The 27,981-nt window shown below is 41.3% G+C and overlaps 1 protein-coding gene across 1 annotated transcript in view; it reads right to left on the bottom strand.

Annotated features, from left to right (window-relative positions):
* GRM8 (glutamate metabotropic receptor 8) overlaps positions 1-27,981 on the bottom strand; it is a 1,893,470-nt gene that overhangs the window by 1,799,264 nt on the left and 66,225 nt on the right. The window contains exon 2 of the mRNA XM_073619763.1: positions 22,539-23,371. Within this exon, the coding sequence (XP_073475864.1) occupies positions 22,539-23,063 (525 nt within the window). The 5' untranslated portion in view covers positions 23,064-23,371. The remainder of the gene's footprint in view (positions 1-22,538; positions 23,372-27,981) is intronic.

Genomic DNA, 27,981 nt, shown 5'->3' with positions numbered 1-27,981 from the left:
GTGGCCAAATGCATATGGGCTAAACAATGGTGTTTTATAGTCCGAAAAAAAAATGTGTGATCCTAACGAATAATGTGCCCATGAACATGAAAGTTGCCATTTTAAACTGTACAACAGTTCCTAAAAGCACATGGAGCAGCACGAACGTAAGAAACATAAAAAGAATAGGAACACAGCACAACTACTTACTTTTTTGCAGCACTCTCCGGATCTTTCTGTACTGCTCATGTTCTCGTAATTTGAGGTCTGACCACCGCTTCCTGAGCTGATCTTTCGATCGTCGTACCCCGAATTTCCGGTGCAGACTCCTGACCACTTTCCCCATGATCTTGGCCTTTCGGACATTGTGGTTGGGGTAAGGCCCATACTTTCCATCATAGTCGGCCTTCTTCAGGATGTCCACCATCTCCAACATCTCCCCAAAGGACATATTTGAGTCCTTTAATCTCCTTCTGGATCGGGACGTTTCAGGCTCCGGCCTTTCCTCCTCCTCCTCCTCGTTGCTGTAAATAGCACGATCCTGCTGTCTATCCGCCATGTGCTCTTCCTCCACTGCGCCGAACGAAAAGGGGCGGGGAATAGAATAGAAAGAACGTCAGGGGCGGCGGAGTTATACGCATGCGCAGTGTGTATAAATCGTAACGCGCGCGTCTTACGTACGATCTGTGAGCGGAGGAAGGAGCATCGGAGACGCCGATCGTGCTAACGAAGGTAGGATCTAAACTTGGGCCTATACTGCTTCGAAATGGAAGCCTATATTGTAACAAGATTAGGGGAGTTTGGCCTGACATTAGGGTTTGTCTTGTGTTGTGTCTTGCAGAGAAAATGGATGGGTTCAACGACCACAATTTCCTGCCCCAGTTCATAGACAAGTACAGGGAGCTGCCCTGTCTGTGGCAAGTGAGACACCCCCACTATAATCACAAACAGAAGAGGCAGGCAGCGCTGGAGAAACTGCTGGAGTTGGTGAAGCCGGTGGTCCCCACAGCAACCATCCCTTATTTAAAAGCTAAAATTGGGGGCCTGAGGAGCACTTATCTTAGGGAGCGCAAGAAGGTCACAGATTCCCAGAGATCAGGAGCTGCAGCAGATGACGTTTATGTCCCCAGGCTCTGGTACTATGAGAGACTGCGATTTCTGTCAGACCACACTGAAGTCAGGGAATCCCTCTCTACTCTTCCTTCCACTCTTCCTTCCACCCCAGCTGAGGCTTCCGATGTCCAACCTGGGCCTTCCAGCCAGGAAGAAGTGGAGGAGCCCAGCTGGAGTCAGGTATAGCATTCTTCTACAGATTTCTGGGCAATAAAGAAATGATGTTTACTAGATGTTATTATTGATCACTAATTGCTGCTTGAAAGTGTTTTACATATCAATAGACAGTAGTGGGCACCCAAAATTGGGACAAGAATGAAAAATGCTGGGCTCAGAAGGATAGTCTGTTATATTTGTTAACATTCAATTTGCAGCAGTCAGGAGGTGAAAATTGTGTGTAATTGATGAAAACAATACTAAAACTATGTCCCTTTTTCATACACAGGAAGACCTCAGCCAGGAGGAGGCTGTGGAATGTGGCAGTCAGGAGGAGGCGGGGATTATTAGTGTCAGCCAGGAGGAGGCGGGGATTAGTGGCAGCCAGGAGGAGGCGGGGCTAAGTGGCAGCCAAGAGAAGCCTGGGACAAGTCGCAGCCTGACTGAGTCTCAGGTTCCTCCCCTCCGCCTGCCATATAAAAGGGCCAGGAAGGCCACTCCCAGTCCTGTGCAGGATTCAGCATACAGGCTGATCCAGGAGGCTTCGGCGTCCCTCAGAGCCTTCCCCAGTCCTGAAGAGGCCTTTGCCTGCATGGCTGCCACCAAATTGCAGGGCATGCAGGAGGGTCAACGCAAGATCTCTGAGGACCTGATTTATAAAGTCCTTCGTAAGGGGGAGAGTGGGGAACTGACACCCAAGACGGATGTCATGGAGAGGGACGATCCTCCTCCTCCTCCTCCTCCTCCTGCTGCCACAACTCCACCACCACAGCCAAAGCCTGTAAGGAAGCGTGTAAGGAAGACCAAAGAGTGATTGCCCTGGGTTCAGTCTGGTCTGACAGAAGCTGCAGTCTCTCGTATGACCACAGCCTGGGGACACAGATGTCATCTGCTGCTTTCCGGATCTCTGGGACTTCTGGACCAGACTGCACTCCCTTAGATATGGACTCCTCAGGCCACCAATTGTGCTTTGAAATAATTGATGTCTGCCCTGGGGGTCCAAGGCTTCGCCCACTTCTGCAGTTTCTCCTGCGTTGCCTCCCTCTTTGTTTATAGTTGTGACCCCTTAATAAAATATTTTTAGGTAAATTCTACTCTCCTGTGTGTGTTTTCATCCAAAAAGGACAGTTTGTTGGTGACGATTCAGGTACATTTCTAAAGTGCAATGTGAAATTAACAAGGGACAACAACACCAAACAATCTCCTCCTACAGATTAAATAGAACAACATATCAATGGTGTTGTGGGAACTTGTCACAAAAAACACACAAACATTTTCGGGAGTACAAATCAAAATCACCAACAAAAAAAAAAATAAAAAGAGAAACACAAAAAAAGATTCTACATTAAAGTAAAAAAAATAAAAATAAAAAATATGTTGTCAGATGTGAGAAATCAAAATATATTGAGGGAATCCCGATAAATAGTAACGAAAAAAGTTTGTGAGAAGTGTGTGTGAATATGAGCATCAAAACGACTTAATTCTTGTCACATTATAAAGAAGAAGAGAGTGCGCTATATTAAACCATTTTTTACATTGCAGCGTGACGAAAGTGCTTTATCCATTACGAAAGCTAAGTTTACCAGAACGAGCTGTCCCGTGTCGGAATTTCTTCTGAGCATGCGTGGCACTTTGTGCGTCGGAACAGGCCACACATGGTCGGAATTGACGCGATCGGATTTTGTGGTCGGAAAATTTTATCTCCTGCTGTCCAACTTTGTGTGTCGGAAAATCCGATGGAAAATGTCCGATGGAGCCCACACACGGTCGGAATTTCCGACAACACGCTCCGATCGGACATTTTCCATCGGAAAATCCGACCGTGTGTACGGGGCATTAGTCCGTAGGGTTCACTATTGAGTTGGCCCACCCTTTGCAGCTATAACAGCTTCAACTCTTCTGGAAGGGCTGTGCCCAAGGTTTAGGAGTGTATCTATGGGAATGTTAGACCATTCTTCAAGAAGCGCATTTGTGAGGTCAGGCACTGATGTTGGATGAAAAGGCCTGGCTCGCAGTCTCCACTCTAATTCATTCCAAAGGTGTTCTGTCGGGTTGACGTCAAGACTTTGTGCAGGCCAGTCAAGTTCCTCCACCCCAAACTTCCTCATTCATGTCTTTATGGACCTTGCTTTGTGCACTGGTGCGCAGACATGTTGGAATAGGAAGGGTCCATCCCCATACTGTTCCCACAAAGTTGGGAGCATGAAATTACCCAAAATGTCTTGGTATGCTGATGCCTTAAGAGTTGCCTTTACTGGAACAAAGGGGCCAAGCCCAACCCCTGAAAAACAACCCCACACCATAATCCCCCCTCCGCCAAATGATTTGGACCAGTGCACAAAGCAAGGTTCATAAAGACATGGATGAGTGAGTTTGGGGTGGAGGAACTTGAATTACCTGCACAAAGTCCTGACCTCAACCCAATAGAACACCTTTGGGATGAATTAGAGCAGAGACTGCAAGCCAGGCCTTCTTGTCCACATCAGTGCCTGACCTCACAAATGCGCTTCTGAAAGAATGGTCAAACATTTCCATAGACATACAAACCTGGCCTGTTAGTGGGCCCTGAGGAAAGGGTTGATGACCACTGATCTATAGAACTGAGTCTGGTCTACCCTCCAAAAAGTAATTAGAATTTTCCATTGAAAAATTAAAAATCATGCATTTTTGTGAAAAAACCCTCCTGCACAAAAATCACTCGTAACAAAACCATGTAGTGATAATTTAATTTATATTTGTTTAATTTATAGTAATATAAATCTTTGGTAATACATTTTGCAAAGGTAGGATATGATGGCTGGACACTGAAAGCATGATAGTGCATATTCATATACAATTACTCCTATGTAATAACTCTGGTTCTGTGGCTGTACTCTATATTCTGATTCTGTGACTGTACTCTATATTCTAATTTTGTGTCTGTACTTTATATTCTGAATCTGTGGCTGTACTCAATATTCTAATTCTGCGGTTGTATTCTTCATTCTGTGACTGTACTCTATATTGCTGATACTTTGGCTGTACTCTATATTCTGATTCTGTGGCTGTACTTTATATTCTGATTCTGTGGCTGTACTCTATATTCTCATTCTGTGGCTGTACTTTATATTCAGATTCTGTGGCTTTACTGTATATTCTAATTCTGTGGCTGCACTCTATATTCTCATTCTGTGGCTGTACTTTATATTCAGATTCTGTGGCTGTACTCTATATTCTAATTCTGTGGCTGCACTCTATATTCTCATTCTGTGGCTGTACTTTATATTCAGATTCTGTGGCTGTACTCTATATTCTAATTCTGTGGCTGTACTCTATATTCTCATTCTGTGGCTGTACTTTATATTCTGATTCTGTGGCTTTACTGTATATTCTGATTCTGTGGCTGTACTCTACTGTATATTCCGATACTGTGGTTGTTCTCTATATTCTGATACTGTGGCTGTTCTCTCTATTCTGATACTGTGGCTGTACTCTACTGTATATTCCGATACTGTGGTTGTTCTCTATATTCTGATACTGTGGCTGTTCTCTCTATTCTGATACTGTGGCTGTACTCTACTGTATATTCCGATACTGTGGTTGTTCTCTATATTCTGATACTGTGGTTGTTCTCTCTATTCTGATACTGTGGCTGTACTCTATATTCTAATTCTGCGGTTGTATTCTTTATTCTGTGACTGTACTCTATATTGCTGATACTTTGGCTGTACTCTATGTTCTGGTTCTGTGGCTGTACTCTATATTCTAATTCTGCGGTTGTAGTCTATATTCTGTGACTGTACTCTATATTCTGATACTTTGGCTGTACTCTATATTCTGATTCTGTGGCTGTACTTTATATTCTGATTCTGTGGCTGTACTCTATATTCTCATTCTGTGGCTGTACTTTATATTCTGATTCTGTGGCTTTACTGTATATTCTGATTCTGTGGCTGTACTCTACTGTATATTCCGATACTGTGGTTGTTCTCTATATTCTGATACTGTGGTTGTTCTCTCTATTCTGATACTGTGGCTGTACTCTACTGTATATTCCGATACTGTGGTTGTTCTCTATATTCTGATACTGTGGTTTTTCTCTCTATTCTGATACTGTGGCTGTACTCTATATTCTCATTCTGTGGCTGTATTCTATATTCTCATTCTGTGGCTGTATTCTATATTCTCATTCTGTGGCTGTACTCTATATTCTCATTCTGTGGCTGTATTCTATATTATCATTCTGTGGTTGTACTCTATATTCTCATTCTGTGGCTGTACTCTACAGTATATTCTCATTTGGTGGCTTTACTCTATATTCTCATTCTGTGGCTGTACTCTATATTCTCATTCTGTGGCTGTACTCTATATTCTCATTCTGTGGCTGTACTCTATATTCTCATTCTGTGGCTGTATTCTATATTCTCATTCTGTGGCTGTACTCTATATTCTGATATTGTGGTTGCAGGGCACTAATGAGGAACAATGCTGGGCCTGTATCCCTTTAGACGTGATTTCCTGTTGGGAGTATCTCACCAAAAATGACATTTTTGTTCCAGGGGATGCCTGAAATCGGACTTGTATCTTAGTGCAGACTTCTGGGAAAATCAGTGAGCCAATCACACAAGCAGGAAATTATATTTCTGGGGAACATTCTGTATACATTTTGTGTACAGAACACCTCCATGTAGCCATATTGCATTGCATTTTACAGAAAATTTTAGAAATGCAGATTGAAAAAGGAAAGGTAATTTTTAATAACATTCACTTACAATATGACTTGTGTTGCAATTGTATTACTAAAAGTGGAGTCACCCTTTAAAAATACAACTAGCCTCATTTAGTTGTAACTGATTACAACTAATCCAATTCAAATTCACAGCAAAAAACTGTGGGCACAGAGGACAATTTTAATTGAATTATGCCCCGTACACACGGTCGGACTTTGTTCGGACATTCCGACAACAAAATCCTAGGATTTTTTCCGACGGATGTTGGCTCAAACTTGTCTTGCATACACACGGTCACACAAAGTTGTCGGAAAATCCAATCGTTCTAAACGCGGTGACGTAAAACACATACGTCGGGACTATAAACGGGGCAGTGGCCAATAGCTTTCATCTCTTTATTTATTCTGAGCATGCGTGGCACTTTGTGCGTCGGATTTGTGTACACACGATCGGAATTTCCGTCAATGGATTTTGTTGTCGGAAAATTTTATATCCTGCTCTCAAACTTTGTGTGTCGGAAAATCCGATGGAAAATGTGTGATGGAGCCTACACACGGTCGGAATTTCCGACAAAAAGGTCCTATCACACATTTTCCGTCGGTAAATCCGACCATGTGTACGTAGCATTAGTTGCTCAGAGCAAACACAGACTCTTTTTAGGATATACTAAATTAAAAAAAGAACAACATGCTAGGGGGTAATGTTTTTTGCATGTCTCTACTGCTAAAAATTTCTATTTCTTTTCCTAGATTTTTTCTTATTTTATGTACACTGTCTCTGACACATGTGTAGTAGAGTGTGCACTCCTGAGTCATTCCCAGCATCTTGTAGATGGATACAATAGAGCTGGATGCCAAGACAATAAAAGAGCTAAAAGATGTTGGACCTGGAAGAAGGAATATCAACAATGGCAAAAGAGCATTAAGGCTCGGTTCACTGTGGTGCAACATGCACTCCGACTTTGAGAGCACCTCGCATGACAAGTCACGCCCAATTAAGTGCAATGGAACCATTCTAAAAGGAGCGACTTGAGTCGCTCCGACTTAGAAAAAGGTTTCTGCACTACTTTTGGTGGGACTTCAGCATGACTTGCATTTTTCTTCTGTTAAAGAAGTTGTATGCAAGTTGTATGAAGTCACATTGGGATGTCAGCTTCACAGTCACGTGCAAACTCGCTTGACTTTGAAGTCACGGAAGTGTGAAACGGGCCTAAAGTAGAGAACAGATGCCTTGCCTCTGGAGAAGGGGACACTAACTGGTAAGTGTGATATAATGTGCAAGTATTCTTTGTGTACTTGCACATTAAAGGGGTTGTAAAGATTCGTTTTTTTAAATAGCAACCATGTCATACTTACCTCCTCTGACAAGGGTTTTGCACAGAGCTGTCCCGATCCTCCTTTTCTGGGGTCCCTCAGTAGCGCTCCTGGCTCCTCCTCTTCTCAAGTGCCCCTACGGAGAGCCACATTCAATGGGGGCACTCGTACAGGCACACTCCCGAGTCCTGCTGCTGCATCCATTGACACAGACAGCAGAACTCGGCCCCGCCTCTCTGCTCCGGTGTCCCTGGATTTGATTGACAGCAACAGGAGCCAATGGCTCTTGCTGATATCAATCTATCCAATGAGGACCCAAGACAGCGGCTGAAGCTGCTGAGCCTGTCCCCATTGCTGGAACGATCGGGTTCAGGTAAGTAAAAGGGGGGATCTGGGGAGCTGCTGCACTACAGAAGGTTTTTCACCTTAACCTCCCTGGCGGTTTTCCCGAGTGTGGCTCGGGGTTAAAATTCAGTACCATTAGCGGTAACCCCGAGCCACACTCGGGATCGCATTGCAGGATCCTGGGGCGGCGTTACTTACCTTGTCCCCAGGATCCTGCGATGTCCCCCGCAGTGTCCTAGGGCTCCGTCCTCCTCTGAAGCCTCTCCGTGCCAGGCTCCGTTCCCTGCGAGCGGCGCGACGCACGGGGGCGGAGCCTGGCGGCAAATTCAAAAAAATGTCAAAATCATAACACATACAGTACTGTAATCTTACAGATTACAGTACTGTATGAAATGATTTCACATCCCTTTTGTCCCCAGTGCTCTGGCCCATGCCCTGCATGCAGTTTTACATGATATACACTGTTCTTTCTGCCTGGAAACTGGAGATTGTCCATAGCAACCAAAAAGTGTCCCTTTACGTCAAAAGTGGCTTTAGACCAGCTAGAAAACAGCGATAGTAAATTAGAACACTTGCAGAATTGAGCGATAGTGAATTGTGGGGAAATTTATTTTATTACTATTTTTTTAAATTTTTTTTAATTATTTATTTTTATTTATTATATTATAATTTATGTTTTTGTGTTTCAAACTTTATCATACCCGGGATATCTACTAGACTCTGGTTTGGACAGATTTAAGTGTGTTATTGTTAAGATTTACAGACCTACAATATAAAACGCCAAATTTCCATGCAAAATAATTGTACCGCTTTCAGCACCTAAAATCCGAAATAATCATACCGCCAGGGAGGTTAATGCATAGAATGCATTAAGGTGAAAAACCTTGAGGGTTTACAACCCCTTTAATTTAATAGCCCACCCGCTATACAAACTGCAAAGTTGCACTTAAAAATTAACCTTCCATGTCCAGCAAATTATATAAAATAAAATTAGTCAAATGTACGAGTCTATTCTGACCACGGAAACATCCTCAGGAACAAAAGAAATGATCTCATTGACAAGCATACATGCTTTGTCTATAGTTTACTAGTGATGTTTGCCTATACTTATCATAGGACATGATAAGTGATAAATGAGTCCCAGTGGGGTTTATTTCTAGAACTTCATGAAAGGTAAGATGTAAAGGTGTTACCCAAAGCAAAAATCAAATGCGCTGTTTAACTTTCCTAATCTTTTGTTAAACAATGAAAGCACACCGATCGTTGGTTGGCACTAGGGACAGCGGCCACCTTTACCTCTTTCCTGAGTTTCCATACATGATTTTCAATATTTCAGTCATTTCAGGTTATATATATATATATATATATATATATATATATATATATATATTTTCTGTTGCAAGATAACTTCAAAAATTGGATGTATGTTTACTGCAGTGAATTCCAGTTGTGCTTGTAATGAAATAGCTGGTTGCAGGCAGAAAACAAGACTTTATCTATTAAAGCAGAGACTGTAAGTCATGTTCTTTGTTACAGTAAGCTAAGCCAGAGAGGCTGGCAAAATGTGCCTTGAAACATTCTAGCATTCCAAGTTATGAGGTAGAAACCTTAGAGTATATCAACGGTAAATAGACACAGACTAGCAGGAGCCAAAGTATGTCCTATTCCTTTCATTGAGATCCACATCAGCTTCCTATTTCATTAAAACAGCCACAGTAGACATTGCGTATCAAATTATAGCATGCGGGGATACCTAAAATTACAGTGTTCTAGCAATTATTGATTCATAACCTTAGCCATTCAAGATACACTCTGTGAATTCCACTGTCACCTGCAATACATCATGACAGATAACGCTGTTTTTATGTTTAAAAACAAATTAGTCCAAGTACCTTAGTAATAGTCTGATGACTGTAGTATAATCATGGGTCATTTTTTGAATACAAACTTATTTCATTGAAAAAAAAGGATTTCTCACAAATATTTGAAGCAACAATGGTAGAACATACTGTACATATCAAAAGTAGTCTATTAAAGGTACATTGAAAATGTGTGTTCTTGTAAACAGATGGTGATTAGGGATGAGCCGAACACCTCCCGATTCGATTCACGGCAGAACATGCGAACAGACAAAAAATTTGCACGAACACCATTAAAGTCTATGGGACTCGAACGTGAAAAATCAAAAGTGCTAATTTTAAAGGCTAATATGCAAGTTATTATCATAAAAAGTGTTTGGGAACCTGGGTTTTTTGCATGTATCAATGCAAAACGGCCGTTTTTTTTGGGAGCAGTGATTTTAAGAATGCTGAAAGTGATACTCATGTTGAGCGCAGGAATGGGCCCTGCTGTGAAATATTAGAGCAAAAATTGTAATTACATGCCCCTGTTAAACAGGGGCATAAAAATTGGGCCTTAGGCAGTGGTGGTGGTGGTGCCACAACACTGTAACCCCTCACAGATACTCTTGGTGGGTGCAGGAATGGGCCCTGCTGTGAAATATTAGATCAAAAATTGTAATTACAATACAGTGCAGCCATAGTGCAGTTGCTACTACTTTTCTGGTGGTGTACACAGTACACAATACAGTGCAGCTGTAGTGCAGTTGCTGCTACTTTTCTGGTGGTGTACACAGTACACAATACAGTGCAGCCATAAGCCGTAGTGCAGTTGCTACTACTTTTCTGGTGGTGTACACAGTACAAAATACAGTGTAGTGTAGTGTTGCAAAACAAAATATACATCATGTCCAGAAGACCACCAAGGAGAGGCAGACGCTCACAGGCCACTAAAAGAGGGCAAGCAGGTTCTGTGTCTACAGTCAACAGTACTGGTCATGGACATGGTGCATCCTCTGCCGGTGGTCATGGGGCACACATGTCCTTTTTTTCTGCTGCTGGCCGTATTATTGAGCCAGAACATGCAGAAGAGTTGGTGGAGTGCATAACAAAGCCGTCCTCATCCTCCTCATCCTCCGTCACTCAGGCTCAGAGTAGTTTTCTTTCCTATGCAGCTGCCAAAGTGGCCTATTCCACTGGCTCCTTGTCCACAGGAGTGGAAGGCAATGTTTTTGTCTCGTTGGCAGGGCGGTCAGCAGCAAGGTGTATATTACCACAGACTCCTGGTTTAGCAGGCAGGGGCAGGGATGTTACCTCTCCTTCATGGCGCACTGGGTAACTCTGCTGGCAGCTGGGAAGGATGCAGGACAGGGTTCAGTATTGTTGGAGCTTGTTCCGCCACCATGCCTCCAAAATGCTAGCAGTGACTCTGCCACAGCTCTCTCCTCCACCCCCTCCTCTTCTTCTTCCTCTATGGCCTCCTAGGCAGATTTGTTCTCTTAACCAGCGGTGCTCCGTAAGCGTTCAAGGGGCTATGCAAGCACTCAGGCAAAAATATGCCATGCGGTGCATAAGTTACATAGTAGGTGAGGTTGAAAAAAGACACAAGTCCATCAAGTCCAACCTATGTGTGTGATTATATGTCATTATTACATTGTATATATGTTGCGGTCGTTCAGGTGCTTATCTAATAGTTTCTTGAAATTATCGATGCCCCCCCAGCTGAGACCACCGCCTGTGGAAGTGAATTCCACATCCTTGCCGCTCTTACAGTAAAGAACCCTCTATGTAGTTTAAGGTTAATTATACATATAAATTTAAAAGTGCGCTTATACTCTAAATGATTGTGCTGATTAGTGTTTTATAACACATAAACAATAAATATATGCTTTAAATTCCTTAATTGTGGCACATATAATCTTGCAGTGTACTTTAACCACTAAGCCACCGCCCACCGTCATATGACGGCTGGACGAGGCTTCTGTTGTTCTGGGAGGACGTCATATGACGTCCTCGCCCTCCCGAGCCACTAGGGGGTGCCCGCTGCGTCACTCGGGACCCGGTGCGCGTGCCCGGCGGCCGCGATGTCCGCCGGGCACCCGCGATTGCCGGGTAACAGAGCAGGAGCGTGGATCTGTGCATGTAAACACAGATCCACGTCCTGTCAGAGAGGAGAGGAGACCGATGGCGTGTCCCTTGTACATAGGGACAGCGATCGGTCACCTCCCCCAGTCAGTCCCCTCCCCCCACAGTTAGAATCACCTCCTTAGGTCATTCATTAACCCCTCAAGCGCCCCCTAGTGTTAACCCCTTCCCTGCCAGTCACATTTACACAGTAATCAATGCAATTTTATAGCATTGATCGCTGTATAAATGTAAATGGTCCCAAAAATGTGTCAAAAGTGTCCGATGTGTCCGCCGCAATATCGTAGTCACAATGAAAATTGCAGATCACCGCCATTACTAGTAAAAAATAAATAAATAATAAAAATGCTATAAATCTATCCCCTATTTTGTAGACGCTATAACTTTTGCGCAAACCAATCAATATACGCTTATCGCAATTTTTTTTTACCAAAAATATGTAGAAGAATACGTATCGGCCTAAACTGAGGAAAAAATGTGTTAAAAAAAAAAAAAAAATTTGGATATTTATTATAGCAAAAAGTAAAAAATATTGTGTTTTTTCAAAATTGTCCCTCTTCTTTTGTTTATAGCGCAATAAATAAAAACCGCAGAGGTGATCAAATACCACCAAAAGAAAGCTCTATTTGTGGGGAAAAAAATGATAAAAATTTAATTAAGGTGCAGTGTAACATGACCGCGCAATTGTCATTCAAAGTGCGACAGCGCTGAAAACTGAAAAATGGCTTGGGCAGGAAGGGGGTGTAAGTGCTCTGTATTGAGGTGGTTAAAGCATGATAAGTCTGCTTGCTAAAAGTGCATACAGATATGGGGTATGGTTTGGAGTGCAATCAGCTGTAGCTCAGGACAAATGACTACCCCCCTTGCAAATCGTGTTTCACATGCAGTTGTACTCTCAATCGGCTTTCTTGTGTGCTGGGGATCCACTATTAATTATCTTCAGTTTTGTCTCTCAATCATGTAATATAAATAAAGAAGAATTCATTGCGCAATATGCTAAATGCTATTAAATGGAAGAAAAACTGAGTCCACTCACATTAGATTAAATCATTCTGGGCGCATAGAGCAGTCAGCTTGTCCATCAGTATTTTCCTCCTCGCGCTGTACTGTAGTCTATTAAAGGTACATTGAAAATGTGTGTTCTTGTAAACAGATGGTGATTAGGGATGAGCCGAACACCCCCCGATTCGATTCACAGCAGAACATGCGAACAGACAAAAAATTTGCACAAACACCATTAAAGTCTATGGGACTTGAACGTGAAAAATCAAAAGTGCTAATTTTAAAGGCTAATATGCAAGTTATTATCATAAAAAGTGTTTGGGAACCTGGGTTTTTTGCATGTATCAATGCAAAACGGACGTTTTTTTTGGGAGCAGTGATTTTAAGAATGCTGAAAGTGATACTCATGTTGAGCGCAGGAATGGGCCCTGCTGTGAAATATTAATTGTGGCACATATAATCTTGCAGTGTAATTTAAAGCATGATAAGTCTGCTTGCTAAAAGTGCATACAGATATGGGGTATGGTTTGGAGTGCAATCAGCTGTAGCTCAGGACAAATGACTACCCCCCTTGCAAATCGTGTTTCACATGCAGTTGTACTCTCAATCGGCTTTCTTGTGTGCTGGGGATCCACTATTAATTATCTTCAGTTTTGTCTCTCAATCATGTAATATAAATAAAGAAGAAATCATTGCGCAATATGCTAAATGCTATTAAATGGAAGAAAAACTGAGTCCACTCACATTAGATTAAATCATTCTGGGCGCATAGAGCAGTCAGCTTGTCCATCAGTATTTTCCTCCTCGCGCTGTACTGTGACACTTTCGCACTATGGATGATGTCACTAGGCTCCTCCCTGAAAAACTGAGTGGACTCAGCTCTGCAGGGGCAGGCTCAGAGGTGGTTGATGCCACGCCAGCTTCAGCCAGGAATGGATGTATGCGACAATGGCACCAACCTTCTCTCCGCCCTCCAACAGGGGCACTTGACCCATGTTCCATGTTTGGCACACATCCTAAATTTGGTGGTGCAGCGGTTCTTGAGCAGGTACCCAGGCTTACAAGAACTCCTGAGGCAGGCCAGGAAAGCCTGTAGTCATTTCCAATGGTCACACAATGCCAGTGCTCAGCTGGCTGACATTGAAAGGGAATGCAACCTGCCCACCAACCGCCTCATTTGTGACATGTCCACAAGGTGGAACTCAATGTTGGCAATGCTGCAGTGGCTGCACACACAGCAGGGGGCCATAAATGAGTACCTGTGTGAGTATGGCACAAGGACAGGGTCAGGGGAGCTTGGCTTCTTTTCGTCACGCCAGTGGCTACTGATCAAGGATGCATACACTGTCCTGTCACCATTTGATGAGGCCACAAGGATGATGAGCAGTGACAATGCATGCATCAGTAATACTGTCCCTCTTGTCTTCCTGTTGGAGCACATGCTTCATGGAATAATGGACAGGGCACTTGAGGCAGAACAGCGGGAGGAAGAGGAGGACTTCCTTACCTCTCAAGGCCCCCTTTATCCAGATATTATTCCTGCAGGCCCGCCAACCACACAGGAAGAAGAGGAGGAGGAGGAGGAGGATTGTGTCAGCATGGACGTGGACGATAATACTCAACAGCAGTCTTCAAGGGATGGTTTTCAGCCCCCAATAACCCAAGGAATTGTACGTGGCTGGGAAGAGGTTGTTACGGATCATGTGATCCTTAGTGACCCAGAGGACTCAGAATCGAATGCCTCTGCAAACTTTCACAGGCTTTGCAGAATCAGGGAGGCCATGCAGCATAGAGCCCTAGGATTTGTGGTATCAAAGAGAGGGATCATTACTGGATGTCAACCCTTCTTGTTCCACGTTACAAGGGTAAGGTTGCAGAACTCATCCTGCCTTCGCAGAGGTAGCAGAGGATGAAACATCAGGAGGCTTGCAGAAAGGTTTGTGCAATGCATTTCCAGACCCTGTGAGGTTACAATTTCCTGGTGCTGGACAACGTGTTGCTGAGAGTTCGTTCAGTCAGAGGAAGAGCAGTGGAGAAGGTGGCCGGCTGACCGATGCCTTTAGACAAGTTTTCAGTTCTCAGCACCAAGGTCTGATCGGTTCAAGCAACCATCGTCAGCGTCTGCATTACATGGTGCAGGAATATCTAGGGGCAAGAGCAGACTTGGAGACCTTTCCAACACAGCATCCACTGGGTTACTGGGTCTTGAGGATGGACCACTGGCCAGAACTAGCTTAATATGCAATTGAGCTACTGGCCTGTCCTGCATCCAGCGTTCTTTCTGAATGCACATTCAGTGCTGCTGGAGGGTTTGTAACGGATCATAGAGTGCGCCTCTCCACAGACTGCGTTGATAGGCTCACATTCATAAAAATCAATCAGTCTTGGATCAGCAGCAGCTATCAAGCACCTGATGCTGATGTAACTGATTGATTTTTCTATGGATGTGGGATCCCTTGAAGACTGCCTATGCTGAGTGATTATTCTATTCCTCCTCAATCTTGATGATGCTAGCTTCCAACAATATTTTGGTTTAGGGCACCACCACCAATTTTTTTGTCCCCGTTTAACAAGGGCATGTAATTACAATTTTTGATCTAATATTTCGCAGCAGGGCCCATTCCTGCGCCCAACAAGAGTATCTGTAAAGGGGTTACAGTGTTGTGGCACCACCACCACCAAAGGCCCAATTTTTCTGCCCCTGTCCCAGCAGCAGAAAAAAAGGATAAGCGTGCCCCACGGCCACCTGCAGAAGATGCACCATGTCCATTATCAGCACTGTGGACTGTAGACACAGAGCCTGCTTGTCCTCTTTTAGTGGCCTGTGAGCGTCTGTCTCTCCTTGGTGGACTTCCGGACATGATGGGGATTTTGTTTTGCAACACCACACTACACTGTATTGTATACTATGTACACCACCAGAAAAGTAGTAGCAACTGCACTATGGGTGCACGGTACTGTGTACACCAACAGAAGTGTAATAACAATTATGGGTGTATGGTATTGTGTACACCACCAGAAAAGTAGCAGCAACTGCACTAGGGGTGCACGGTATTGTGTACACCACCAGAAGTCTAATAGCAACTATGGGTGCACTGTTTGTATTGTGTACTGTTTACACCACCAAAGTAGTAGCAACTGCACTAGGGGTGCACGGTACTGTGTACACCAACAGTAGTCTAATAGCAACTATCGGTGCACTGTATGTATTGTGTACTGTGTACACCAACAGAAAAGTAGTAGCAACTGCACTATGGGTGCACGGTACTGTGTACACCAACAGAAGTATAATAACAACTATGTGTGTACTGTATTGTGTATACCACCAGAAAAGTACTGTGTACACCGCCTGAAGTATATTAGAAAAAGTACACCAGGAATGGCCTGCAGTCAGATATAGCTAAACTGTATGCAGTGGATATAAATAAATATATATATATATATATATATATATATATATATATATATATATATATATATATATATATATATATGAGACTGTCTGTATTTATATATTAAATACACTGCAGCTAACTGAATAACCTGCCCGCCAGAAGTAGATTAGAAAAAGTACACCAGGTATGGCCTGCACTCAGATATAGCTAAACTGTATGCAGTGGATATATATATATATATATATATATATATATATATATATATATATATATATATATATACAGTGGGGACAGAAAGTATTCAGAGCTCCTTAAATTTTTCACTCTTTGTTATATTGCAGCTATTTGCTAAAATCATTTAAAACGGGGGTTCACCCACACCGCCAAAAAAAAAAAATATTAAAAGCCAGCAGCTACAAATACTGCAGCTGCTGACTTTTAATACATTACCACTTACCTGTCCCAGGGTCCAGCGATGTCGGCAGGGGACGCTGAGAACCCGCTCGGTTCTTGGCAGCTGCCGCCGCCATCCTGGGTGAGGGAATCAGGAAGTGAAGCGTTGCGGCTTCACTTCCCGGTTCCCTACTGCGCATGCGCGAGTCGCGCTGCGCGTCCCTAGTGGTCCCCGCTCTCTCCTGGGAGCTGTGTGTTCCCAGCAGACAGCGCGGTCGGGACGGGAAGAGGCATAGACTCCCATGGGAGTCTATGCCGGAAGTGGGTGCAAATACCTGTCTTTGACAGGTATCTGCACCCCCCTCCCCCCTGAAAGGTGCCAAATGTGACACCGGAGGGGGGGAGGGTTCCGAAAAGCGGAAGTTCCATTTTTGTGTGGAACTCCGCTTTAAGTTCATTTTTTTCTTCATTAATGTACACACATCACCCCAAACTGACAGAAAAACACAGAATTGTTGACATTTTTGTAGATTTATTAAAAAAGAAAAACTGAAATATCACATGGTCCTAAGTATTCAGACCCTTTGCTGTGACGCTCATATATTTAACTCAGGTGCTATCCATTTCTTCTGATCATCCTTGAGATGGTTCTACACCTTCATTTGAGTCCAGCTGTGTTTGATTATACTGATTGGACTTGATTAGGAAAGCCACACACCTGTCTATATAAGACCTTACAGCTCACAGTGCATGTCAGAGCAAATGAGAATCATGAGGTCAAAGGAACTGCCTAAAGAGCTCAGAGACAGAATTGTGGCAAGGCACAGATCTGGCCAAGGTTACATAAAAAATTCTGCTGCACTTAAGGTTCTTAAGAGCACAGTGGCCTCCATAATGCTTAAATGGAAGATGTTTGGGATGACCAGAACCCTTCCTAGAGCTGGCCCTCCAGCCAAACTGAGCTATCAGGGGAGAAGAGCCTTGGTGAGAGAGGTAAAGAAGAACCCAAAGATCACTGTGGCTGAGCTCCAGAGATGCAGTCAGGAGATGGGAGAAAGTTGTAGAAAGTCAACCATCACTGCAGCCCTCCACCAGTCGGGGCTTTATGGCAGAGTGGCCCACGGAAGCCTCTCCTCAGTGCAAGACACATGAAAGCCGCATGGAGTTTGCTAAAAAAACACCTGAAGGACTCCAAGATGGTGAGAAATAAGATTCTCTAGTCTGATGAGACCAAGATAGAACTTTTTGGCCTTAATTCTAAGTGGTATGTGTGGAGAAAACCAGGCACTGCTCATCACTTGTCCAATACAGTCCCAACAGTGAAGCATGGTGGTGGCAGCATCATGCTGTGGGGGTGTTTTTCAGCTGCAGGGACAGGACGACTGGTTGCAATTGAGAGAAAGATGAATGAGGCCAAGTACAGCGATATCCTGGACGAAAACCTTCTCCAGAGTGCTCAGGACCTCAGACTGGGCCGAAGGTTTACCTTCCAACAAGACAATGACCCTAAGCACACAGCTAAAATAACGAAGGAGTGGCTTCACAACAACTCTGTGACTGTTCTTGAATGGCCCAGCCAGAGCCCTGACTTAAACCCACTTGAGCATCTCTGGAGAGACCTAAAAATGGCTGTCCACCAACGTTTACCATCCAACCTGACAGAACTGGAGAGGATCTGCAAGGAGGAATGGCAGAGGATCCCCAAATCCAGGTGTGAAAAACTTGTTGCATCTTTCCCAAAAGACCCAAAATGGCTGTATTAGATCAAAAGGGTGCTTCTACTAAATACTGAGCAAAGGATCTGAATACTTAGGACCATGTGATATTTCAGATTTTCTTTTTTAATAAATCTGCAAAAATGTCAACAATTCTGTGTTTTTCTGTCAATATGGGGTGCTGTGTATACATTAATGAGGAAAAAAAATGAACTTAAATGATTTTAGCAAATGGCTGCAATAACAAATAGTGAAAAATTTAAGGGGGTCTGAATATTTTCTGCCCCCACTGTGTAAATATATATATATATATATATATATATATATATATATATATATATATATACGAGACTGTCTGTATATATATATTAAATACACTGCAGCTAACTGAATAACATGCCTGCTCAATCTAAATGACACTCTCTCTCCGTCCAACAACACACTACACGGGGCTGACGTGCAGGCAGCCTTATATAGTGTGGGGCATGAACTTAGTCCCCCTGAGCCATGATTGGCCAAAGGCATCCTGCCTTTGGCCAATTATGGCTCTCTTAGCTGAGGGCGCTGGGATTTGCCAAAGTATGCAGGTCATGGTGCATGCTTTGGTCAATCATCATACAGCAATGCACTGCTCTCCCGCAGCGGTCGCGAACGGCCCATAATGTTTGGTTTTCGATGAACGGGCGAAAAGCCAATGTTTGAGTCGAACTCATGTTCGACCTGAACAGAAAGCTAATCCCTAATGGTAATTTTAAATATCGTATGACTAAGTGTCAATTCAATTAACAATTATCATGGAATAAAAATATCAATAGAAAGAAAAATAAATATAATAATAGAAAAAAAAATAAAATAAAACAACATTAGTGAACCATCATATAGAGGCATCTGTTTGAATTCTATGCATTAATTGAAGTTTTGTAGATAAACCAGGGATCCCATTTCAAATTAAATGCTTTCTTGGAATTAATAATAAAATATTCTCCATGATCTTGATATCTTCAATTCTCGCTAATATTTGTGGAAAGGGCACATACCTCGATTTCCAATGGTATGCAATTGTCCAGTGTGTGGCAATACATATAGTGTGGATCAATTGCAATAGAGGTAGGTGCATATCCAGGACATTTTGAAATAGTAATGCCGCGTACACACGGTCGGACTTTTCGTCTACAAAAGTCCGACAGCCTGTCCGACAGACTTCCGGCGGACTTTCGGCGGACTTGCAGCAGACTTTCTAACGAACGGACTTGCCTACACATGACCACACAAAAGTCAGACGGATTCGTACGTGATGACGTACACCGGACTAAAATAAGGAAGTTCATAGCCAGTAGCCAATAGCTGCCCTAGCATGGGTTTTTGTCCGTCGGACTAGCACACAGACGAGCGGATTTCGGGGTCCGTCGTAGTTACGACGTAAAGATTTGAAGCATGTTTCAAATCTAAAGTCCGTCGGATTTGAGGCTGAAAAAGTCTGCTGAAAGTCCGGAGAAGCCTACACACGATCGGATTACCAGCCAGCTTTAGTCCGTCGGCGTCCGTTGGACTTTTGTAGACGAAAAGTCCGACCGTGTGTACGCGGCATAAGAAATTTATATGGGAAAGTACAATGTTTTTACATGCAAGTCTATTGATAAAGAAAAAATGTCCTTCCATGTGGGAGATAAATGTACACAATCCCAAAATATGTGGAGAAAAGTTCCTGGCACTGGACACCCCCTAAAGCAGTTTGGGGAGACCCCATGGGTATATTACGTTTAGATGAGAAGGTATGTAATACCATCTGATGAAAAGTTTCACTGATGTCTCTCTAATTGTCAGTGACTTAGTGTACTTACGTAAGTTGACCCACAAAGTGGACCATTCTGGAATGGTCAATTGCGTATTTATTTCAGATTCATATTTGAGCATATGTAATTTATCAAATCACAGGTAAATATTAAAGAACACTTCCAACTTACCTAAAAATATTTCCATACATAAAAATATTTTTTTTTTTCTTACATTTCTTTGGAGCAGGATTATGCACATAATCTATAGGTAACTTGTGTTGTACAGAATAACTTGCAATTTGCTTATTTAAGGGCATTTCAAGGATTAATTGAATATTCCTAACCTTTAATAAAACAAACTGTGTACATATCTATCTCACAACTGACAATGAGGATCTGCCACAATAGTAGAGACAGGATTAATTATGGTAAATATAACTCTGGGAGGCTCTCATAAACATTTCATAGGAGGGGGAAGCTAAATAAGATTGTTCCATATTGACCTTTTAAAAAAAGAGTGAGTGGCCACTTTTAAATAATTTTTGAGTTTTGTTGTATGAATGGAAACACAAGTATAAAGTAGATGTTATCTAAATGTGGCTGCAAAAAGTGCAACTGCACTTTAAATAATCTAACTTTAAGCTTTACCTATATTATCTTTGAAAATTTTAAACTGACCCAGATTGTAGAGTAGGCATCTACAGGTGTCTGTACACATTTGAGATTATTTCTTAATGTGGGAGTAAACTCCCATCTTTGACTTTTACCTATAGGTAAGCCTATACTATAGGTACTGTAAATATCTCCTAAACGTGTACCATTTAGGAGGTATTTACTGTACATGCAATTGGTGATGTCAGCAGCACGTGCACTCTGAAGGAATGGGCCTCCAGGCCATTTCTTCAGAGCCCTGTGCCTTAAATGGTGGCTCCGTGTGCATGCAGACCCAGAAGGAAGACCGGGTAATGATGGAAGTGATGGTGACAGCTTGGCACTGAAAGGTTTCATTTTCAGATAAGTTCAACACATTGTGCTAGTATGCGATGCATACTAGCACATTATGACATTACTTTTATGTTAGAAAAAAAATGCCCAGCGGTTTACTACCGCTTTAATGGTTTAAAAGGCTTAAAACCTGGGTGAAACTATTATGCACATTCTAACCAAAGCTTCCACAATCATATTCTTGTTAGCTCCTTTCTATGTCCTCCCCCTGGCCTGTAAGTATGAGTGGCATCCTCACAGTACAGTAGAAAGATGTGGATGTAAATGCAGCTGGGCACAAGTGCCAGTATGCTGGTTGGAATCTTGGTTAGATTTTGGGCCTACTAGGGACTCTGGAAAAACCCAGAAACTGCATGCAGGCAATAATAAATGCTTTGTTTATGCTTTGAGAGAGCTTTACCAGGTTAAAGGTGATACATGTTTGATTCAGCTTAGTTATTGCAGATATGTAGACCCTGGGTTTGCACTGCCATGATCGTGTGCCTGACGGTACATAACTCTCACAATTCAGCATCCCTAAGCCTCCTACCATCGCTACAAAGACCAAAATATTTAAAGAGTACTTCCTTTAAGCTGAATTCTATCTGTTGCTATTTGCCAATGCATAGTAATGTATATAATGTATATATGTTATCATTCCACCTTACATTTTCGATTATAGGGCATGTATGCAAAATATAGAGTGGAAAGGGCACATTGGCAACAGTTTTTACAAAATGCACACTCAGAAAACAACTTTAAAAAGTTGCCATATTTAGGGGATAGCAAGAAGCTGTATATAAAAAAAATTATGTCATTACTAAACATCAGGCTGAATAGACTCAATCCATTTTATACTATAAGTTTGCTTTATGCAAGGAGTTAGGCTTCAGATTTCCAAAGAGCATATTACAGTTATTCTGCTCAGGCAAAATTATAATAAAAGTGTGAAGACAAACATTTAAGAAAAATATTACTGAAGCAATACAAGCCCATCCCTTGGTTATTACTAAAGTCTGAATTATTATTTAAATAGGAAAAATGAGCCCTAGCTGTAATAGTACACATCCTTTTTTCATATAAACACTGTGAATCATGAACAAACTGTTGATAACTTTTTAATATGCCATCACACATCTGAATGATGTGATACTTTTGCTTATGACACCGTTGCTATAAAAATAAATTACAAAGAGGTTATAAGAGTATTACATTTGACTCATGCATCATAAAGGATTCTCATTTAACCTACATATCTCAGTCTGGCACAACACACACAATGTTCTTTACTGGCTTTATTGATCAATGTATTTTGTTAATGGTGTTACTTGTTTGGATGAGGTTATAAGAGGAACTAAAAACATATCTTGTTGCAGAAATCTTTTCAAGAAGTACAAAATGACTATGTGTCACCAGATTAGATTCACTTGCTACAATGATGATTCCAGCACTAACAGGGGGAAATGGGTCATTAAAACAAGAAAGTGAGAATGCAAAGGCTCCTGGCAGACAAACATTTCATTTACTTTAGTACTCCACTAACACATGCTGCTTCAGAGCTTGGCAATGTAAACCATTAAAAGAAGCATGCTTTGCATAACTTATTCTGCTTCAAGGAAAGAGTTAGTCATAGATAAAGCGCTTCAAAACACAGACTTTACCAAAAAGGATCTTACCTTAAATAGCCTTAATATATTAGCAACCATAATAGATACAGAACTCGCTGCAGCTCCTATTACTGCAGAAATTCTGTCCGGCTTGGTGAAAATTGGCGAATCCCCATTGGCGCATCTGACATCAGTAGCATCTTTTTCTATTAAAGCTTGCACAAACGTTAGGGATTGCTCCAGTGCATATGTATCCCTTGAGCAGGTGTCAAGGATGCGGACCCCTAATGTAATGTTAGGAAGAAGGTCCTGATCTTTGTTTATCTGGTCTACAGCATACATCATTGCTTCCAGCCTATGGATCCCTTTTTCTTTTTTAAGTTCCCCACAAGGCACCCCTCGTTCTCCTCTTGAATGGACTGGAAAGAGGCCACCAAGTATTATGTCCCCTTCTACTCGAATGGAGTGGGCATATTCCTGGCCAACAGCTGCTTGCATTAATGTAAAAATGTAGTACAACTGGATAGCCATTGACATTGTGCAATGACCAGACTTGAGCTGTTTTCCCTCTAAAACCATGCGTGCTGAAGACATGTTCGAGATCCACAATACAATTTAGAAATTTTTTATACAACAATGTAGATCTTTTTAATCCACACTTATTAGATACTACCATCAGTGCGCATTAAGTAAAGAAAAAAAAGGACTGTTTAGCGCATAACCAGCAGTTTTGTCAGACAGCCACAGATCTGTAATTAGCACATCAAGTTCAATGTAGTACATTCGCCATGTGCAATATTAGAAGAGGTAAAGTCACTTCATTGGTAAGTCCTTCAATAATTTAGAGTAAATAATCCACCTCCGAATCATATCTTTTTACTGGATCGTTATATAAAGTCCACCTGAAAAAAAAAAGAAAACAAGAAAATATGTTTGAATATTTGCATTTGTCCTCTGGATATGCATAATATGCAGCCAGCATTGCTTAAGCAAACAAACTGAAAGAACAGATGTAAATGCACTCTAAATTCACCATGACTCATTTCCTGCACTGCATACCTTGGCTAATTCAGGTCAGTGACCATGAAACAATATCCAATATGATTCGGACAAAAATGAACTATAATAGACGTCATTAGCTCAAATGAATGATCTCTGTACTATGCAGTAGTGTTTAAAAATACACTTTACAGCAATAAACGTGCCTATTTTCAAACATATCATAGTTCAAAACTAGAGAAAGCCAAATTACAGTTTCTAGGTATAATTCACTCCAGAAATGTTCAGACACATGCAAATGTTAATAAAGAATTTGTTTTAAAAAAATGGGTGGGGATTAAATGGATTTCATGATTGTGGTTTAAAGTCCTAAATAATAACAATATTAACAATAATAATAATAATAATAATGTAATGTTACATTCATAATAATGCTTGAAGCTAGCTTTTATTGCAGGGTCAGATAATCTAAAAAGAAAAGTGACATTGTGCATAAAAAAACAGAAGAAGCCATTTAGGCTAATGCAGTCTGAAAATGAAATCAATGGCAGTATTCTTCTTGTAATTTAGTAAGTGTCACCTTATTATATATGTACTTCATTTTCCCAAATTGTAATTAATGTTTATATTTACAGTAAACCAGTAATGTTGATATTTCCAGTTCACATGCAATGAGAACCTAAATATACACAGCCATTTGCATTTATTCCCGAGGTACCCAAATGGACCATCTGCTTATTTCCTTTCCAATATCAGTAATTTAAAAAAAGATTGGCTCCAAATATCCATGTCTCAGATGACAATACAGTTTTTAAAATGTATCTTTTGCAATGGTATTTTTTCTTCAGTTGTAGGAGGCCCACCTGTTGACCTAACTCTATTCCGTTGACTAAGAAAAGCTGAAAAGATAAGGACCCTTCTTTAGCAGCAAAGAAAGCCAGTCAGCACTGTAATGCCGCGTATAGACGATCAGAATTTCGGACAACCAAACCTTGGATTTATTTCCGACGGATGTTGACTGAAACTTGTCTTGCATACACACGGTCGCACAAATGTTTTCGGAGATTCCGATCAGCAAGAACGCGCTGACGTACAACACGTACGACGGGACTAGAAAAAGGAAGTTCAATAGCCAGTGCGGCTCGTCTGCTTGATTCCGAGCATGCGTGGAATTTTGTGCGTCGGAATTGTGTACACACAATCAGAATTTCCGACAATGGATTTTGTTTCGGAAAATTTGAGATCCAGCTCCCAAATTTTTGTTGTCAGAAATTCCGACAGAAATTGTGTGATGGAACCTACACACGGTCGGAATTTCTGACAACAAGCTCACATCGAACATTTGTTGTCGGAAATTCCGATCGTGTGTACGCAGCATTAGAGTGTATAGCTGGCCATACATTACTTTTATTTATTTTTTTTCACTCAGCCAGGCAGACAATTATCCTGTTTACACATTCAAAGTGAATCGGGAAAGTCAGCCCACTGTATCTTTGTATTCTGATAGCGAGACTCCCCCCATCAGAATACATTAATCATTGGCCATTGGCTGCATGCACTGACTGAATGCTGGTTTTCCAGATGGATCGTTCAAAAGAAGCCCGTCTAACGACAACCTTCTGTTGAACTGAGAAGGCTATGCACAGATCAAAATTCATCCAGTTCCTGTTGAACATGCTGAATTTTGACCAATGTTTGGCCAGCTTAGACCAATCAACCAATTTTCGTTGATATACAGTATCTCACAAAAGTGAGTACACCCCTCACATTTTTATAAATATTTAATTTTATCTTTTCATGTGACAACACTGAAGAAATTACACTTTGTTACAATGTAAATTAGTGAGTGTACAGCTTGTATAACAGGGTAAATTTGCTGTCAACTCAAAATAACAACACACAGTAGTTATTGCCTAAATGGCTGGCAACAAAAGTGAGTACTGTCACAATTCCCAATGTCAATGGGAATTAAAGTTAGTGTAAATCCAAAACGTATAGTTTCCAGCAGAATAGAAATGGAGAGGAAATATTCCAATGGGGATGTTTGTTCCTGTGACAACTGTCTAAGAGTAGATCTCTATCACTTGGGAAAAATATCTTTTCACTTCCTGTTGAGTCTAGAGGTCAGGAAGCGGGGAGAAATATTTCTAATGAAACACAGCTGGAAAAGAAAAACTGACAGCACTTTTAACCCTCCCCAACACTAATCAAGAGGGAAATAGCTTCAGATATATACCTAAGCCTGATACACACAGGCCAAATGTCTGGAGACATCGGCCAGTTTAAAAATAAACAGCCGACATTCGGCCCGTGATATGTCAGTCTGTCCGAAAGTTTGGCGGCTTCTGTCGGATGAGCATGCTGGTAAACCAGGATCCGACCGACACCTGATCTGCGCTCTCAGCCAATGGCAGACAGCATTGATCAGAGTGTTCTGGAGGGGGGGCTGCTGCCCTGTCAGAACACAACAGCTCAGTGGGGGAGATCGCTGCACTAACTTCACATAGTCAGTAGTACAGTGGCTCTGACCAGTGGGTTGAATAACAAAAAAACTTGTAGTGTGTACCAGGCTTTAGGCTATGAAGGTGACCCTATAAAGGGAAATAGTCCAACGCTTCCACCTTAACAGGAATATGTCATTAATTTCCCAAGACCAAATAATAATAATAGAAAAGTAAAAGGAAAAAAAACCACAAATATTAAAAATATATACGTACTGTATATACTGCATATAAATACCATGTCAATTTTTTGACTAAAATCAATCACTAAACACTATTTTACTATGACTGCATACTGCCAGTTACAGGGTCCCATAGCTCAACAATAAAGAGCACACATGCACATCACCACAGTTATATGTGGTTAAGTTACAGTTTACTGTTTTAGTCTCTAGGCATCAGTCACATGTATTTTTTTGGAATATTCAGGTAGTGCAACTAAAATTCACCAAGGTAGGTTAGCTTTGTAGGAATAGAAAATAATTTAATACCATTAGTAAGTCACCTCACAGCATAATGTTTTGCTCTCATCTCCAGTATTGTCATAGCCAATGACAGCTTAATGGATTATTGCTATTATGCTGTATAATTACCTGTGTATTAGTCGTGGGTATAGTTTTATGGAATAACTGCATGTGCCTGCATATAAATTTTTAATATTTTCTTTCTTTCTAGTTGTCTCCTAACATAACATGCCCAGAGCAAATAATGACTTTGACAAATGATCCAAATACATTTTCATGCCATTTTTAGAATTGTACCAATATAATCTATAAAATATGGACTAGCAAATAATTTCAAAAGCTTTATATTTTTAATAAATTTATTCCAAACTTTATTATGGAATATGACATTATTTGAAAAACGAAACAATCAATTACAACAACACATATTTTTATCAGATGGAGGGGTTTCCCTTGAGGTAGACATAACATTTTATGCACCAATTCCTACAGTTATCACTGCAGTTTAAAACACATCATCGTAGATGGGAATTAATTATTTCTACTTTTTTTAATGTAAATTTCCCAAGATACATGGACTACTTTTTTAACCTTCACGGAAAACAAACTCTAGAACCTTTTGTTTCCTACTGTCAACCACATGCTGTAAATATTTGTTTTCAACACAGATGAGAGGTTTATAAACCCTACAAGTTAAGTCCCTTAAGTTATCATACTACATTGTACTTTAACACAACCTAAAGTATAATAATTATGTATTTTTCCTATCTTGTGTATTTTCTGTGCTTTTTCTCTGCCTCCTGTCAGCTATTATACCTAACATTTTCTTTTCATCTATTTTCTTATAACTGAATTGAATCTATGACTTACCTATATATTGTCTCAGAAAGCCAAAAGGGTACACTAGGATTCTTTTTTCTCTAATGACTGGTGTTACTAGTCTGACCTTAGTTTAACTAGTGTGTATTTTGTTGGTTTCTGAGTCCAATACCCATACATAGTGTATTCGGGTTCCTGACTGATGCTTTACTGTTAATAATTCCTGTGTTGAGCCATAACAATCAGTTTTATGAAGTCTTATTTTGTCTTGGTCCTTTGGATTTTGTGACCTGGTCTGTCCTTATTTGCATTTGGATTTGTATCTGCCTCTGTGTATGCATGTGCTCAATATATGGAGCCACGCATAAACTTTCTGCTATACAGCTTGCACTGACAATCTACATATCAACTCAGGCTACTTGCCATCCTCTTTTAACTGGGCTGTGCTATCACCCAGGCATCATACACAATGATAGCTACATTAAAAATAAGTCCAGCATGTGCCTTGTTCCAGATATTCATCTGAATGCCACCTGCATGACCTTATGTTAGTTTTGATGCTTTTCCGGTCAAGCTATCTGTAGCTAGGGATGAGCCGAACACCCCCTGGTTCAGTTCGCACCAAAACATACCGAACAGGCAAAAAATTCAGAAGAACACACAAACACCATTGAAGTTTATGGGACACGAACATGAAAAATCAAAAGTGCTCATTTTAAAGGCTTATAT

The sequence above is a fragment of the Aquarana catesbeiana genome, linkage group LG03 (assembly GCF_042186555.1).
Source record: "Aquarana catesbeiana isolate 2022-GZ linkage group LG03, ASM4218655v1, whole genome shotgun sequence".
Lineage (NCBI taxonomy): Eukaryota > Metazoa > Chordata > Amphibia > Anura > Ranidae > Aquarana > Aquarana catesbeiana.
This window is presented reverse-complemented; position numbering and strand designations above follow the sequence as displayed.